Source organism: Callorhinus ursinus, unplaced genomic scaffold, assembly GCF_003265705.2.
Source record: "Callorhinus ursinus isolate GAN/ISIS: 27379988/994484 unplaced genomic scaffold, GSC_fseal_2.0 scaffold23, whole genome shotgun sequence".
Taxonomy (NCBI): domain Eukaryota; kingdom Metazoa; phylum Chordata; class Mammalia; order Carnivora; family Otariidae; genus Callorhinus; species Callorhinus ursinus.
In genome coordinates this window covers 4,305,010-4,322,572 of record NW_027397085.1, presented here as the reverse complement: position 1 = coordinate 4,322,572, position 17,563 = coordinate 4,305,010, and the positions used below count along the sequence as shown (strand labels likewise).

General features: G+C 36.0%; 1 protein-coding gene and 1 pseudogene across 5 annotated transcripts in view; both read left to right on the top strand.

The window, feature by feature from the left end:
- Positions 1-12,051, top strand: part of POLK (DNA polymerase kappa) — a 67,075-nt gene extending 55,024 nt beyond the window's left edge. For 4 of the 5 annotated variants that reach the window (XM_073905328.1, XM_073905329.1, XM_073905330.1 and 1 more), the window contains 5 exons: positions 4,766-4,862; positions 7,055-7,226; positions 8,823-9,779; positions 10,624-10,666; positions 10,847-12,051. In XM_073905328.1, coding sequence (XP_073761429.1) covers positions 4,766-4,862; positions 7,055-7,226; positions 8,823-9,779; positions 10,624-10,666; positions 10,847-10,931 — 1,354 coding nt within the window. In that variant the 3' untranslated portion in view covers positions 10,932-12,051. The remainder of the gene's footprint in view (positions 1-4,765; positions 4,863-7,054; positions 7,227-8,822; positions 9,780-10,623; positions 10,667-10,846) is intronic. The other variant, XM_073905331.1, reaches the window with a different exon arrangement.
- On the top strand, positions 11,703-15,269 carry LOC112839672 (uncharacterized protein C1orf50 pseudogene; annotated as a pseudogene).
- Positions 15,270-17,563: the final 2,294 nt, after the last annotated feature.

Sequence of the window (17,563 nt, the reverse complement as noted above, 5' to 3'; positions counted from 1 at the left end):
GCAAACCAAGAAACAGACTCTTAACTACAGAGAACAAACTAATGGTTACCAGAGGGGAGGTGGGTGAGGGGTTGGGTAAACAGGTGATGGGGATTAAGGAGGACACTTGTGATGAGCATCAGGTGTTGTATGGAAGGAATGGACCACTATATTGTACACCTGAAACTAATATTACACTGTATGTTAATTGGAATTTAAATAAAAACTTAAAAAAACGAAACAAAAAGGAAACTATACTGGGGGTTGGTGGGGAGAAAGGGCCAGCAAACCAATAGATCTAATTAGTTAACAAAGAAGGAAGTACAAATGCCTCTTGAAACATTGAAAATATTCCCAGTCTTTTTTATAATTTAAGAAATACAGGTTGAAGGTTCTCAAGATAGCCTTTTTCACTAATGGGTTGGCAAAGATACTCTATTGGCCAGACTATGGAAGTGTAATAGCTATAAACTCTGGAGGGAGTATACTAGTTTTTTATTGGTCCTGTAACATATAACTACAGATTTAGTGGCTTAAAACAATACAAATTTATTCTCTTACAGTTCTGAATCAGGAGTCCTAAAATTAAGGTGTTGAAAGGTTGCAAGCCTTCTGAAGTCTCCAGGAGCGGATCCATTTGCTTACCAGAAACTTTTAGAGGCTGCTTATGTTCTTTAACTGATGGCCCCATCCTCCATTTCAAACCTAGCATTTCGTCTTTCTATGATTCTCACCCTCCTGTCTTCTTATAAGGACCCTTGGGATTACAATGGACCCACCTGGACAATTCAGGATAATCTCTCCATCTTAATTTAATCATATCTGCAAAGTCACTTTTATCATGTAATGTACTGGGTTCCGAGATACTAGGATTTGGACATCTTTGGGGGCCATTATTTTACCTACCGCAGGGGGCAAGCATTTTGGCAATGTCTGTTAAACTCACAGATATACATGCATTTTGATCCCACAGTTTTTTTTCTAGGAATTCATTCCACACATGTAATCATATGTCATCTTATAAGTATATCAGGTTATTTGTTATTTTTTTATGATAACAAAAGATAGAAAGTAACTTAAATATCTAAAAATAGAGGATTGGTTAAATGATCTTACATCTTTAAATTAGAATATTAGGCTGTTGTATAAAAATGAGGGAATTATTTATTCATAAGGAACTCTCACCAGGATGAATTGAGAAAAGAAGGTGCTAAACAATGTGTCTAATATTCTTTTTTTTTAAGATTTTATTTATTTATTTGACAGAGAGAGACACAGCGAGAGAGGGAACACAAGCAGGGGGAGAGGGAGAGGGAGAAGCAGGCCTCCCGCTGAGCAGGGAGCCCGATGCGGGGCTCCATCCCAGGACTCTGGGATCGTGACCTGAGCCGAAGGCAGAGGCCTAACTGCTGAGCCACCTAGGCGCCCCTGTGTCTAATATTCTGTTTATGTAAAAAATGCAGGGGAAATGTTTGCTTGTTTGCTTATACAAAGAATATTCTGGAGAAATTTAAATGAATAGGAAGCTGGAAACATTGGTTGGAGGGGAACTGGGTAGCTGGGGTTAGAGTTAGAAGGGAGACTCTTCACTGAATAGTCATCTGCTCAGGGTTTGAGCTCTCTTTAGCATCTTCCTCTTTTATGTTAATATGACCTCTTGCCTTCTTTCAATACTCTTGTGCAGATGAATTCAAATTTCTACTTTTAATCTTACCAGCCCTCCATTTCCAGTTGTCTATTAGACAACTCTACGTAGGTGCCAGGAACCATCCCCTTACATCTACTTGAAGATACTTCTATTCCAAAAAATATATGTACAATAATTAGAATAATGTTCTCCTGTATACTTTCTTAAGATAACCCTCTGTAGCAGTCTATATACATATATACCATAATGTATTATAAGTTCTGAGGGCATTATCATTATCTGTTGGTGACTTTAATCAACTTTAAAAAAAAATTCCAGTGTAGTTAATGTACAGTTTTATGTTAGTTTCAGGTATACAATATAGTGATTCAGCAGTTCCACATATTACTCAGTGCTCTTCAAGATAAGTGCATTCTTAACCCCCATCACCTATTCACCTGTTTCCCCTACCCACCTCCCCTCTGGTAACCATCTGTTTGTTCTCTGTAGTTAAGAGTGTATTTTTTTTGTTGTCTCTTTTTTTTCCCCTTTGTTTTGTTTCTTAAATTCCACATATGAGTGAAATCATGTGGCATTTGGCTTTCTCTGACTGACTTATTTTGCTTAGCATTATGCTCTCAAGATCCCTCCGTGCCTTTGCAAATGGCAAGATTTCATTCTTTTTTTATGTTTTATGGCTGAATAAAATATATATATATATATGTGTGTATATATATATATATATATATATATATATATATATATAGTTATATACACACTACATCTTTATCCATTCATCAATTGATGCACTTGGGCTGCTTCCATAATTTGACTATTGCAAATAATGCTGCAATAAACATAAGGGTGCATATGTCCCTTCAAATTAGTGTTTTCAAATTCTTTGGGTAAATACCCAGTAATGTGATTACTGGATCGTAGGATAGTTCTATTTTTAATTTTTTGAGGAACCTCCATACTGTTTTCCAGAGTGGCTGCCCCAGTTTGCATTCCCACCAACACTGTAAGAGGCGTCCTTTTTCTCCACATCCTTGCCAACAGTTGTTTCTTGGGTCTTTGATTTTAGCCATTCTGACAGGTATGAGGTGATACCTCATAGATATCTCATTATTTGCATTTCCCCGATGAGTGATGTTGAGCATCTTTTCATGTGTCTGTTGGCCATCTGTAAGTCTTTTTTGGAGAAATGTCTGTCCATGTCTTCTGCCTATTTTTTAATTGGATTATTTGTTTTTTGGGTGTTGAGTTGTCTCATTCTTTATATATTTTGGACATTAGCCCTTTATTGGACATGTCATTTGCAAATATCTTCTCCTATTCCATAGGGTGTCTTTTGGTTTTGTTGGTTGTTTCCTTTGCTGTGCAGAGGCTTTTTATTTTGATGTAGTCCCAGTAGTTTATTTTTGCTTTTGTTTCCCTTGCCTTGGGAGACATATCTAGAAAGATGTTGTCAGTGATGTCAGAGAAATTACTGCCTGTGCTCTCTTCTAGGATTTTTATGGTTTCAGGTCTCACATTAGGTCCTTAATCCATTTTGAGTTTATTTTTGTCTATGGTATAACAACACAGTCCAGTTTCATTCTTTTGCATGTAGCTGTCCAGTTTTCCCAACACCGTTTGTTGAAGAGACTGTCTTTTCCCCATTGCATAATCTTGCCTCCTTTGTTGAAGATTAATTGGCCATATAATTGTGGGTTTGTTTCTGGCCTTTCTATTCTGTTGCATTGATCTGTGTGTTTATTTTTGTGCCACTACCATACTGTTTTGATTACTATAGCTTTATAGTGTAACTTGAAATCTGGAATTGTGATACCTCTAGCTTTGCTTTGCTTTTTGAAGATTGCTTTGGCTATTTGGAGCCTTTTGTGGTTCCATACAAATTTTAGGTTTGTTTGTTCTGGTTCTGTGAAAAATGCTCTTGGTATTTTTTTTTTTTTTGAGATTTTATTTAAATTCAAGTTAGCTAACATATAGTGTATTATTAGTTTCAGGGGTAGTATTTAATGATTCATCAGCTGCATATAACACCCAGTGCTCATTACATCAGTGTCCCCCTTAATGTCCATTATCCAATTACCCTCCTCACCCCCCAACCCCCTCTAGCAAACCTCAGTTTGTTCCCTATAGTTAAGAGTGCTGTTGGTATTTTGATAGAGATTGCATTTAATCTGTAGATTGCTTTGAGTAGTGTAGACATTTTAACAATATTTGTTCTTCCAGCCATGAGCATGGAATGTCTTTCCATTTGTGTCCTCTTAATTTCTTTAATCAATGTTGTATAGTTTTGAGAGTACAGGTCTTTCACTTCTTTGGTTAAGTTTATTCCTAGGTATTTTACTGTTTTTGGTGCAATTGCAAATGGGGATCGTTTTCTTAATTTCTCTTTCTGCTGTTTCATAATTAGTGTACGGAAATGCAATGGATTTCTGTACATTGATTTTGTATCCTGTAACCTTGCTGAATTCATTTATCAGTTCTAGTAGTTTTTTGGTGGAATCTTGAGTTTTCTATATACAGTATCATGTCAAATAGGGAAAGTTTTACTTCTTCCTTACCACTTTGGATGCCTTTAATTTCTTTATGTTGTCTAATTGCCGTGGCGAGGACTTCCAGTACTATATTGAATAAAAGTGGTGAGAGTGGACGTCCTTGTCTTGTTTCTGACCTTAAAGGAAAGGTTCTCAGTTTTTCCCCATTGAGAATGATGTTAACTGTGGGTTTTTCGTATAAAGCCTTTATTATGTTGAGATATGTTTCCTCTAAACCTACTTTGTTAGGGGTTTTTATCATGAATGGATGTTATACCTTGTGAAATGCTTTTTCTGCATCTATTGAAATGATCATATGGTTTTTATACTTTCTCTTATTGATGTGATATATCAGACTTTAATCAACTTTTTAAAAAATATTATAAATAAAGCAAATGTACCTTTGGTAATCAGTTTAACTACAAATGATCTTCCATTATTTAGGTAGATTTTAGATGTTTTTACTTAATTATATCTTACTTCATCTGAAAATTTTATTTTGTACTGCAGAAAATATAACTTGATGCTAGGCTATTTAAACATACTATATCACTCCTATATTATCCTGAATTATAGTTTACTCTGTGCACCAAAATGATTTTTGTCTTTCTAGGACATTCAGTGAGATAAGTAAAGCAGAAGAACAATATAGCTTGTGCCAGGAGCTTTGCAGTGAACTTGCTCAAGATCTGCAGAAAGAAGGACTAAAGGTACTTTATTTTGATGTGGTGTTCTTAGTTTAAAAAATTTTTTTAAAGATTTTATTTATTCATTTGAGACAGAGAGATACAGAAAGAGAGAGAGAGAGAGAGCATGAGGGGGGAGAGGCAGAGGGAGAAGCAGACTCCCCACTGAGCCGGGAGCCCAACGTGGGGCTCAATCCCAGGACCCAGAGATCGTGACCTGAGGTGAAGGCAGGCATTTAACCATCTGAACCACCCAGGTGCCCCTAGTTTAAAAAATTTTTAATAATAAAATGCTACCTTAAAGGAAGAGTTAGGTTTTGTATTTGAGTACAAATTAAGAAACTTTAGAAAGGATTATTCCCCATTCCCAATAGAGACAAATTCTATTTTGACCTGTAATTCAGGCCTATGATAAGATGATTAGATGAAGAAGCAACTTACAAGGGTGGGCTGGCTCCAGTATAATTCCAGAATTTATACTACTTCAGGAGTACACTTGAGTAAGTTCAAAATCAGAGTTATATTGACATTTGAGAATAAGGCAAAGGTAAGGATTTCTGTAGAACTATACTTATTATAAATATCTTTCCAACCATCCTTTAATGTTTTTCTCAGGTAGACAATGCTTTTCTAGAATAAGCATTTTGTTTCAAGGCCCTTGTTCCAGGTTGTTTCACACATTGAGAACAAAACCCGGAAGGTTTTAAATTTCTGCTTTATAATCTCCACTCACAACAATCCATATTTAGTATTTTCCAAACTCTGAAACCAGAGGTGGAGTTATTACAAAGTATAATACAAACGTATTCAAAGGTTATTACAAAAAAACAGAAAACAAAGTTTATTACAAAAAATGGGATATCTATATAAGTATATTTCTTTTTTTTCCTAGTGCCCTCCCCTATATATTTCTTATTATCCTTCTCTATGACACCTTGAGTATAAAGAGAGTTGATTTAAAAATTTTTTAATAAACCTGTGATTTTAGAATCATTTCATATATACAGAAAAGTAGTATAGATAATATAGAGAGTTCTGATATACCCAGTTTTCCTCATTATTAACATCTTATATTATTTTAGCCATGTTGTCATAGTACATTTGTCAAGCCAAGAAACTGACATTAGCACATTGCTATTAACTAAACTCCAGACATTATTTGGATTTTACCTGTTTTTCCATTAATGTCCTCTTCCTGTTCGAAGATTCAGTCCAGGGAACCACATTGCATTTTGTTGTCTTGTCTCCTTATCTCCCCTAATCTGTAACAGTTTCTCAGTACTTCCTTGTTTTTCATGACTTTGATGTCTTAAGGAGTATTGGCCAGGTATTCTGCATGGTGTCTTTCCTTCTAGGTTTGCCTGATGTTTTTCTTATGATTAGACCAGGGTTATGGATTTTTAGAAAGAATACCAGAGGTGAAATGTCCTCATTACATCCTTTCAAGGTATAGGATAGCCACAAGATATCACGAGTGATAGTAACCTTTGTCACTTGATTAAGTTAGTGTTCGCTAGGCTTCTCCACTATGAAGTTACTATTTTCCCTTCCCATACTCTATTCTTTGGAAGTGAGTCAGTAAGTCAGCCTACTCTCAGAACTTCCAGGAGGTAGTAAAATATATGTAACACAGAATTTACCATTTTAACTATTCTTAAGTTACATTTCTGTGGCATTAAGTTCATTCATATGGTGCAACCATCACCACTATTAATCTCCAGAACTTTTTCCTTATCCCAAACTGAAATTCTGTACCCATTAAACAATAACTGCAAAGGGAGTTCTTACATGTAAATGGGTTAGCATAGTATCTGGCATATAGTAGGCACACAATAAGTGTGAGCTGTCTACAAGACCCTTTCAATGGAGACCCCTTTAAGAAGCCTTTTTCCTCTCTTTTTAGGTACTGAATTCTAAAACAGATTTAGTAAAAATAAAAGTGATCAGTTAATGTTGCCTTTTATATAAAAAGTTCTTTTATAAAAATCCATTTGGGTAGGGGAGTAATAATTATTCGCTAAAATGCGATTTTTAGATTACTCATATATTTCAGTTATTCTTTTTGACAGATTTCATTACCACGTTTCATAAATAATTGATTATACTTCTGTATTATGTGTATGTAAGAGATGTTTTTGAATTTTTTCTAACCTACAAAATAACTTTTTTCTAGAAGTTAGAAAACTGTATATAACAATGTATTTTGTTGGTTATAGGGTAGAACTATTACCATTAAACTGAAGAATGTAAATTTTGAAGTAAAAACTCGTGCATCTACGGTTTCATCTGTTGTTTCTACTGCAGAAGAAATATTTGCTATTGCTAGAGAATTGCTAAGAACAGAAATTGATGCCGATTTTCCACATCCCTTGAGATTAAGACTTATGGGTATGCCTTTTCTTGTTTTTCCTTAAATCTGCTAGGTTTTCCCAAAGAAATCAACTTGGGAAATATTCTCTCCTTCACTTTATTTCTTAAACCTGTTTAGGAGTTTGTACCTATGCTGACATTTTTCTTAATTCTTAAAACCTGATGTATGTGAAACCATACTCATTAATTTAATTCCTGTAAGAACCAATTACAGTTGTTCTTTTCCTTCCTACTTACTGAAATCCTTGGGGCTAGGTATGTTTCAAAATTTAAAACCTTTCAGATTTTAGGAAACAAATATCGTACATATTGAGTATATTATATAATACTTCTTTGGTATCTGAGGCAGCACCTCATGATAAACACATTAATATTTTTGTAGCAAAACAAGAAAATATTCACACTAGGTTGGAAAGAGTCTAAATAGCCTCACATCAATTCAGTCATCAATTACCATTTGTTGCTTACAATTTTCAGAGCTATTTAGATTTCAGAATTACAGATAAGGGTTTGTGACAATATAAAACCATATCTGCAGCCATGGCATGGTGAACAAACAAATTAACAAACCAAGTTTCTAAAGTGAATTGGGTGAGAGGATGTCCATGGATAAGCTCTCCAGATGCCAGCTTTACTGCCAAGAGTGGATCATTAGCCATACTTTCATATATGAAACATTGCACACACTTGAAATCGATTGACTAAAGTATGTTGATTGAGAGAGCTAAAGAGCGGATGTTTATAACAGCTTCATTCATAATTGCCAAAGTTCGGAAACAACCAAAATGTCCTTCAGTAGTAGGTAAATGGAAACTGGGACAGACAATGAATATCATTCAGTGCGTAAAAGAAATGAGCTATCAAGCCATGAAAAGACATGGAGGAACCTTAAATATATTTTATTAAGTGAGAGAAGCCAATTTGAAAAGGTTAAATACTGTGTGACATTCTGAAAAAGACAAAACTGTGGAGACAGTGAAAAGATCAGTGGATGTCAAGGATAGGTAGCACAGAGGATTTTTAGAGCAGTAAAAACTATTCTGTATGATGCTATAGTGGTGGATACATATCATTAAATACGTCAAAATCCATAAGATGTTCAACACCAAGAATAAACCCTAATAAAAACTGTGGACTTTGAGTTTTAATGTTGTGTCAACATAGGTTCATCAGTTGTAACAAACATACCACTCTGGTGCAGGATGTTGATTGGAGGAGGCTATATACTGGGCAGAGGATATGTAGGAACTTTATACTTTTTGCTCATTTTTGCTGTGAACCTAAAATTGCTCTAAAAAACAAAGGCTACTGGGAAAAAAGAGCTAGAGTTGGTATTTAATAGTATCTTGTATCAGATATTAATTGAAAGACATATAATCATGCCAACTCCAACAGATACTATTTAGTGATATCCAGTTTTATAAAGGAAGGTAAATTTCGTACAAAGTACCCATTTTGAAAAAGTATACTTTAATTCAGAAAATATGCAGTATTGCTTATTTTTCTCTAAACATCCTTTTGTATATATGTCACAACAATTTTACGCAAAACATTGTTATGCATTATGAGTGAATTGGCTTTGTTAAGAAATTAATTGCGGTTGGTTTAATTTAGGTGTACGGTTATCCAGTTTTCCCAATGAAGAAGACAAGAAACACCAACAAAGGAGCATTATTGGCTTCTTACAGGCTGGAAACCAAACTCTGTCAGGCACTGGGTATATACTAGAGAAAACAAACAAAGATCAGTTTCTAAAACCTCTAGAAATGTCTCATAAGAAGAGTTTCTTCGATAAAAAGCGATCAGAAAGGAAATGGAGCCACCAAGACACACTTAAATGTGAGGCTGTGGATAAACAAAGTTTACAGACATCACATTCATTTCAAGTTTTAAAGAAGAAGATGAATGAGAATTTAGAAACATCGGAGAATTCAAATAACTCTCAGATATTTACCTGTCCAATTTGCTTTAGGGAACAAAGAAGCGTCAGTCTGGAAGCCTTTAATAAACATGTAGATGCATGTCTTGATGGACCTTCGATCAGTGAAAATTCCAATGTGTTCTCATGTTCACATGCTTCCTCTACAGAAGTTAACAAGAAAGAAAATGTACATCCTTCTTTCTCACTCCATGAGAAGCAGGATTGTGAAACCCATCAGAAGAATTCAGAAATCAATTCAGTAGATTGTATAGAGCTAGTAGAGACTGAAGATAACCCACGTAAAGCAGAAAGTGTAGACGGTTTAAGTGATAAGCACAGCAAAGAGGAATGTGCTAGTCTTCCAAGCAAATCATTTAATATTGAGGAATGTTGTCACAATTCTTCCTCTACTGTTTCACTGGAAGATACTGGGTCATTAAGTCGGCAAGAATCCTCCCAGCCTCATTTACATGAAGTGATAACAGGCCAAGCTCTAGTTTGTCCTGTTTGTAACCTAAAACAAAAGACTTCAGATCTTACCCTGTTCAATGTGCATGTGGATGTATGCTTAAATAAAGGCATTATCCAGGAACTGAGAAAGGATAAAGTTAATCTAGCTAACCAACCCAGAGAAAGCACCAAAAGTACTGGTGAGTTTGCAGTCATTTTAAAGAACTCGATTTTCTAGGAATGTTTTATTAAAATTAAGATTGTTGTTAAATCTAAAGCACATACTATTAAAGGGATAGTTTGTGTATCCTGCCATTTAGGGAAATGTTAGTTACCTTAGCATAGGTTAGAATTAACTGAAGCCATTAGATTTTAAATTTTGGCAAAACTGTTCTGGGCTTGATTTAGCACAGAACGAACTCGAAAGCTTGGGAGCTGAGTAATCTAATCAAAGTCAGAATTCCCATGAAATGATAAGACAGGGATAAAAGGTACAGCTTAGGGAATATAGTCAATGGTATTGTAATAGTGCTGTATGGTGACAGATGGGAGCTCCATTTGTGGTGAGCACAGCATAGAGTATAAATTTGTTCTATTACTATGTTGTGTATAAACTTGTTCTATTACTACGTTGTGTATAAACTTGTTCTATTACTATGTTGTGCACTTGAAACTAATATAACATTGTGTGTCAACTATACTTCAATTTAAAAAAAAGAGAAAGAAAGAAATTCCTTTTGCTAAGGCACAGTGGTAAATTAACATAATCACACAGCCAGAAAGCCTCTTTAAGTTGTTTTTTGGTAGTCTGACTCTAGCCCAACTTCAAAAATAAAATTAAGTCTTAGTAATACCATAAAATAAGTAAATTACAAAGAAGTTATGCAATAAAGTTAGTTTTTGATGTGTCTAAATATGAACTATGTAGTACTAAAGAAGTTTTTATTATCTCTAATCAGTCAGCTTTAACTTTTTAGATTTTTATAGAGCTTTTTAATTATTTCATGTTCATTATGGCATTTCTTGACTTTTCTTCCACCAAAGATAACTCAGGCCGAGTTCAGAAGACTGCAACAAAACCAAAAAGGTATGGCTAATTTGAGTTTTAACAGAGCTGGCTATAAAATTGGTATATTTTGAGGTTTAATTTTTAGGTGTTGTTAAAATTTGCTCTTATAAATCAAGTAAAATTTAAAAAATCAATGATTCGTAAAACATTTTTCAAATATCTTCCTGCATTTTAACTGTGTGTTCTTTTCTATTCCAGGCCAGGATTGATGACAAAGTACTCAGCATCAAAGAAAACAAAACCAAATAATCCCAGACACACTCTTGATGTATTTTTTAAATGAACATTGAACATTTTATCATTGAACATTTTATTCTTAATAGAGAAACTTTTTATTTTATAATCAATGAATCTTTTCTTCTTCATTAAGTTTATAGATTGATGTAGTGAAAGGCAAGTGCAATAATTCTTCCCCAAATGACATTTCTTTTATATGAATTTGGAATATGTTCTAATTAACTTTTGTAAACACCTTTTGGATAGCCATGAGAATTGCACTTCTATTATACATCAATCAGACAGTCAGTCCTGTTAGAGATAATTTTAAAATGAGAAATTAGGAATGGAATCAGAAAGTGATTTGTTTCCTTATCATGTTTTATAGTGAATGTAAAAGCATATTTATAAGGGCTCGCAGAGGTGCACACAAACCTAGGTTAGCATAAGAATTTTCAGTACTGGGGCACCTGTGTGGCCTAGTCAATTAAGGTTAAGCATCTGACTCATGATTTCCACTCAGGTTATGATCTCAGGTCCTGAGATCAAGCCCTGAGTGGGGCTCCACACTCAGTGGGGAGTCTGCTTAAGAATTCTCTCATTCTCTCTTTGCCCCTCCTCCTGCTCATGTTCTCTCTTTCTAAAATAAGTAAATCTTAAAAAAAAATTTTTTTTTCAGCACTTAACCACTTTGTGGGTACTGGACTGCTATATTTATTTTAGTAACTTCTACAACTTTGTATATTCATATTTTAGATCCTACTGTCTTCAGATACCTCATGAGCATTCATAATTAAAATTTATTGGGGCGGGTGGTAGGGAGGTTTCAGGTGTTTACATGGTGGATGCTGCAAAGCTGGGGCAGACGGAGGAGGTCCCGGAAAACCAGAGAGTTCAGCCGGCGACAGATTGGGGAGGAGCCCTCCTGGGGTGCACCTTGACCCCCAGTGGCCTGGCCCTGGTGAGCCCCTACCACACCCACTGGGCCAGGGACCCCTTAGACCTTGTGGCACTTGCAGAGCAGGTGCAGAAGGCTGATGAATTAACCTGAGCAAATGCCACCAACAAACTGACAGTCATAGATGAGCAAATCCAACATTTACTAGAATAAGCCAGGAAGGTTTTGGAAGATGCTTACAAAGATGCTGACTTGCACCACATAGCTTGTAACATGGTAAAAACAAAAAGCAAAAAACCTGGCAACATTTACTACCCTTATAAAGGGGAGAGTGGTCAGCAGTATTTTTCTATTATTTCTCCAAAAGAATGGGGGACAGGTTGTCCACATGACTTCCTTGGTACTTACAAGCTACAGCATGACTTGTCCTGGACTCTGTATGAGGATATCAAGAAGCACGATGCTAAAATCAACGTAGTGGACAAGTTGCTAAGCCAGCCAGCGGCCCTGCCTCTAAACATTGAACCCACCTTCCAGGGATGGACTCACTGAGAGTGGACTCCGATAAATAGTTCTCACGGCAAGGACCGGTCATCTCCTTGTTGCCCTCATTCTCTGCCTTGATGGGAGGTGTCATGAGAATTGAGGTATTGTGGGTGTATCATGAACTTCTTGAAAAGAGACCCTGTGTGGGGCACCTGGATGGCTCAGTCAGTTAAGCAGTTAAGTGTCTGCCTTTGGCTCAGGTTATGATTCTGGGGTCCTGGGATCAAGCCCTAAGTGGTAGTGAGGCCCCCTGCTCAGCCAGGAGTCTGCTTCTCCCTCCGCCCCTCCCCCCACTCATGGGCTCTTGAGAGCTCTCTCTCTCTCTTACCTCTCCTCTCTCTCTCTCAAATAAATAAAATCTTTAAAAAAATTATAAGTTCTATGAAGAATATGAGCTTGGCAGAACAGGGATGGAAGTTTTGTTACCTTCAGGAAAATAGTATCACAGTATTATTTTCTGTATTGAAAGAATTATTTAAAATAGGATTATCCATTTGATTTTTTTTTTTTACTTAGAATTCCTTTATCTTATGAATAAGCACATGGTTCACTTTACAAAATATTTAGTCTAAAATTCAAGGTAATTAAATTTCTTTGTAGGACTTTAAAATGGTGGTATTTCATTTCTTGAGAGTTATGTTTATACTTTACACAGATCTATAAAAAAGGATAAATTGTACTCTTTATTTTTATTATAACCCTTCAGAGAAAAGTGTGCAATACAAAAGATTAGTGTGTATTAATATCTCATTTATCTTAACTATATTTCTATCACATTTTATTAATATTCGTGAAAGAAGATAGCTTAATACTAATTAGCTTAAGTAATTAATCCAAATACTTTTGTGCTATTAATACAATATTTTTCCAAAAAACAATTATTTAACGGAAACATGAAGATGGGACCATTTTTCTGTTATTTTTTAAGGAACTGAAATTTTTGTTTCTTATATTTTTGTTTTTTCTTTTCATATTTTATAACTCATTATCTAAATTTATGAAGACATAATATTTTAGAAATAGGTTAAAATAGGATCTTACACAGGCTTTGGCCAAAGTGGTAACTTGACTTGAAATAGATTGTTTAAAGTTAGATTTAGGGGCGCCTGGGTGGCTCAGTCGTTAAGCGTCTGCCTTCAGCTCAGGTCATGATCCCAGGGTCCTGGGATCGAGCCCCGCATTGGGCTCCTTGCCCAGCGGGAAGGGAAGCCTGCTTCTCCCTCTCCCACTCCCCCTACTTGTATTCCCTCTCTCGCTGTCTCTCTCTCTGTCAAATAAATAAATAAAATCTTTAAAAAAAAATAAAGTTAGATTTAATATTTATTAGCATGCCAGTTTTAGGCCTTATATTATCATGTGCTATAGCAAATTCAGAATTGTAGAGCTGTGGGTCTTGATTGTGTGATTTACATATCTAAATTCTTTACAAAATTAAGTTCAGTGAAGTGCTGATTTCATGTATTGAAAAGTTAATAGCATCATATTTAATTGTTCCTATCTTGCCTCAGATTTATTTTTATTGTGTTATTTTCATTTCAATGATTCATTTAATTGAATGTTATCATTTAGTAATATTTAATAATAATTTAAAATAAAATTGCAAGTGTTGAATTGATCTTTTAGCCAATAAAAATGGTTTCCTTACTTTTCTACTCTTTTCCCACCTCTGATTCTTTCTCTTTTATTCTCTTTCCCCAGAATTCTCTCCACATTCTTTTCTATCTGTTTTATCTAATGTACCCAACTCATCTACTTTTTATTATGATTTTGCTTTGGGGTATTTTTAGGAAATAAAGCAAAACTGCAAAGGACAAGCACCTATGATCTTACCTACTTAGAGCATCAAAATACAGGGAACCACCTGGGAGAACATATTTGTGACACATGGAAGTGGCCAAAAACTAGATCCAGAATATGTAATCCAGAAGATATAAATGACTCCTATGTATTAGTAAGAAAAAGACAAATAGCTAGTAGAAATTTGACCAGATGACTTTAAATGTCACTTTACATAAAAGGAAATCCAAATGACCAGCAAACATGCACACATTCTCAGCCATTTTAGTAATAGGGAAATGAAAAAACCACAAAGAGGTATCATTACATCCCTACCAGATTAACAAAAATGAAAAGATCCAATGTTATTAAATTTTGGTGATGATGTGGAGCAATGTGAACTCTTCTTTGAAGACAATCACTTTGGAAAACAGTTTGCTTTTCTTCGGTAAATTTGAAGATGTGTACATTTAGCAACCCAGCAATTGCACTCCTAAATAAACACCTTTGCTGGTTATCTTCCATTTGCTCTCCAGATTTACTCTTGACCCTTGACCCTGCTTTATGTCCAGTAAGGGGCTATGGCAATGGGGGAACCACTACAGATTTCAGGGAGAAAAGATGAAGTTGGGTATTTATTCCCACATGTACCTTATTATATGATCATCTAGAGCTGGTTAGGTCCCTTGACCAAAGGTCACAAGTTTTTTATACTGTGTCCTCTCCTGTCTCTTCAGTTGTTTTTTTTTTTAAGCTTTATTTATTTAATCTCTGTACCCAATGTCGGGCTCCAACTCATGACCCTAAGATCAGGAGTCACACACTCTTCCAACTGAGCCAGCCAGGTGCCCCTCTCTTCAGGTTCTGATGATCCTTTCCTTCCCTCACCCCTTCAGCCTCGGGGTGGCAACAGAGCCTTGCTGTTATTAGTTTTGGGGTGCTGCAGCATCTTTTGTGTTTCCCCACACCTTTGTAAATGGTCCTTTTTTAAAACTCATCTCAAAATATTTTTTTTCCTTCCAAAGCCCTGATATAATGTCTTGGGAAAACTACTGAACATGTTCCTTAAGAAGTATGTACAACAATGCTCTTAGCAGCACTGTAATAGCAAAAAAGGGGAAAATAAATATTAATTTAATTCTACCATTGTATATTCATGTATATTCAAGCAAGAGAATTCTACACAGTGGTGGGGCGCCTGGGTGGCTCAGTTGGTTAAGCGACTGCCTTCGGCTCAGGTCATGGTCCTGGAGTTCTGGGATCGGGTCCCGCGTCGGGCTCCCTGCTCAGTGGGGAGTCTGCTTTTCCCTCTGACCCTCCCTCCTCTCATGTGCTCTCTCTCTCTCTCTCTCTCTCTCAAATAAATAAATAAAATATTTTAAAAAAAAAGAATTCTACACAGTGGTAAAAAGGTAGGAAATAGTTAATCAGAAAGTAGTGGGAAACTCGACTGCATAATTTGTGGTAGTGGGGGACTGCATTTGCGCTTTCCCCTGGGGAAAAAAAAGAGAAAGTAGAGGAATATCTACTAGTTAGTTCAGTGGGTTAAGCGTCTGGCTTCAGCTCAGGTCATGATCTCAGGGTCCTGGGATGGAGCCCCACATCTTGCTCCCTGCTCAGCATCTTGCTCCCTGCTCAGTGGGGAGTCTGCTTGTCCTCCCCACCCCCCATGCACTCTCCCGCACGCGCACTCTCTCTCAAATAAAATCTTTAAAAAAAAGGAAAGTAGACGAATATCACGAACAATCTGGAGTAAAGTAAGTCATAGATAGCAAGTCGGCATGCCATCAGCATGAATACATTTATATAAAGTTCAAAACAGTTAAAACTATTGTTTTAAGGATTTATCCGTATGAAATAAGATTATTAAGAAAAGCAAATATGTTATCGTCCTGAAAGAATAATGATTTCCTCCGTGGGGAGATAGGGAAATGTGATTGGGGAATGTACATAGAGCTGCTGGGATGCTGACAGTGTTCTGTTTCTTGGGTGGTTGACTGCATAAAGGTTTACCATAAAACTATTCTTTAAACTGTACATATATATTTTATATACTCTTGTACATATGTGACCAAAATCATAATAAAAAGCCAGTAGACAAAATTCCTGAAAATTTAACAATCTGCTCTTGCAAGCCAATACAAGCCAGCGCCCACATATCATGATTGGCATTCAAGGCCAATCAAGTCACACTGCATAGCTTATAGTTTCCTGAATAGACCAAGCTATTTCTTCCTTCTGGTATGGTGCTTGGTTGCTCCCCTGTCCAGAATGTGCTTCCTGGACATACACTCTCTTTTCCCACCATACACAACTATTCATCTTTCAACTCAGCCCAGGGGCCACCTTCAGGAGAGGGTCCCTGCCCTCTGGAAAAACTGATCAGTCACTCCTTTGTGCTCCTATTTCTCTATGAGGACAATGAAACATTGCATTATAAAGGTTTTATTACTATGGCCTTTTGGGGTGGCTTGGAAGTATTTGGAAGAAGGCTCCAAAACATACTATTTCACCTAAGGCTAAAAAAATGCTTTTTGAGGAAATATTCCATTTTGAAAACTGTACTTGGTGCCTAATGCTGATTTTCTTTTAAGTAATATTCCATTTTGGAAAAGTAGTGCCAAATTTGAACATACCTGGTGCTGGTAAGATTTTAGTGAACTTCACAGAACAATGGTGTTTATTTCCCAGAGCAAAAACTGTCCTTTTGTTGTATAATTAAGGGATAATCACTTTTGCTTTGTAATACAAAGCAAAACAGTTGGATTAACAGTTGTTCAAGAAAAAAAATGTTATTATGGTAAGTATTGGAAACATAATTCTATTTATTAAGCAAACCATAATATTGAACTGTTCTCCTTACAAATGTGAGGTAATTTATGACAGTCTTTTCTTCTTTTCTGTTAATAACAGTCTTATTTCCTCAATATTGCTCAGAGAGACAGAAGTAAATTCAGAGGCAAATAGTGTTAACTCTTTACTTCTAACGCCAGTTTCTTAAGTTTATTATGATTTCAAACTCAGAATACATTCATATACATAGAAATACATACATTACATGTGTGTGTGTACACACACAACCTATGCCAAACCCTTGTCTATTATTGAATTCTGTCTACCCTTGTAGGACCTCTTGAAAATGCCCACTTCTGGGCGCCCGGGGGGCTCAGATGGTTAAGCGTCTGCCTTCGGCTCAGGTCATGATCCCAGTGTCCTGGGATCAAGTCCCGCATCAGGCTCCCTGCTCAGCGGGGCACCTGCTTCTCCCTCTGCCTCTCTCTCTCTGTCTCTTATGAATAAATAAAATCTTAAAAAAAAAAAGAAAATGCCCACTTCTTTTCATTCCTTTTGTCAAGTCCTCATCAGTTGCCTAATCTCATCCAACACATTTCTCAGCTTTCATTAGTTTCTCTTTAAACCATCTTGTGCATTTTTATAGACAATGCTCTCCTAATATTCTTAGGCGTGTGTGTGTGTGT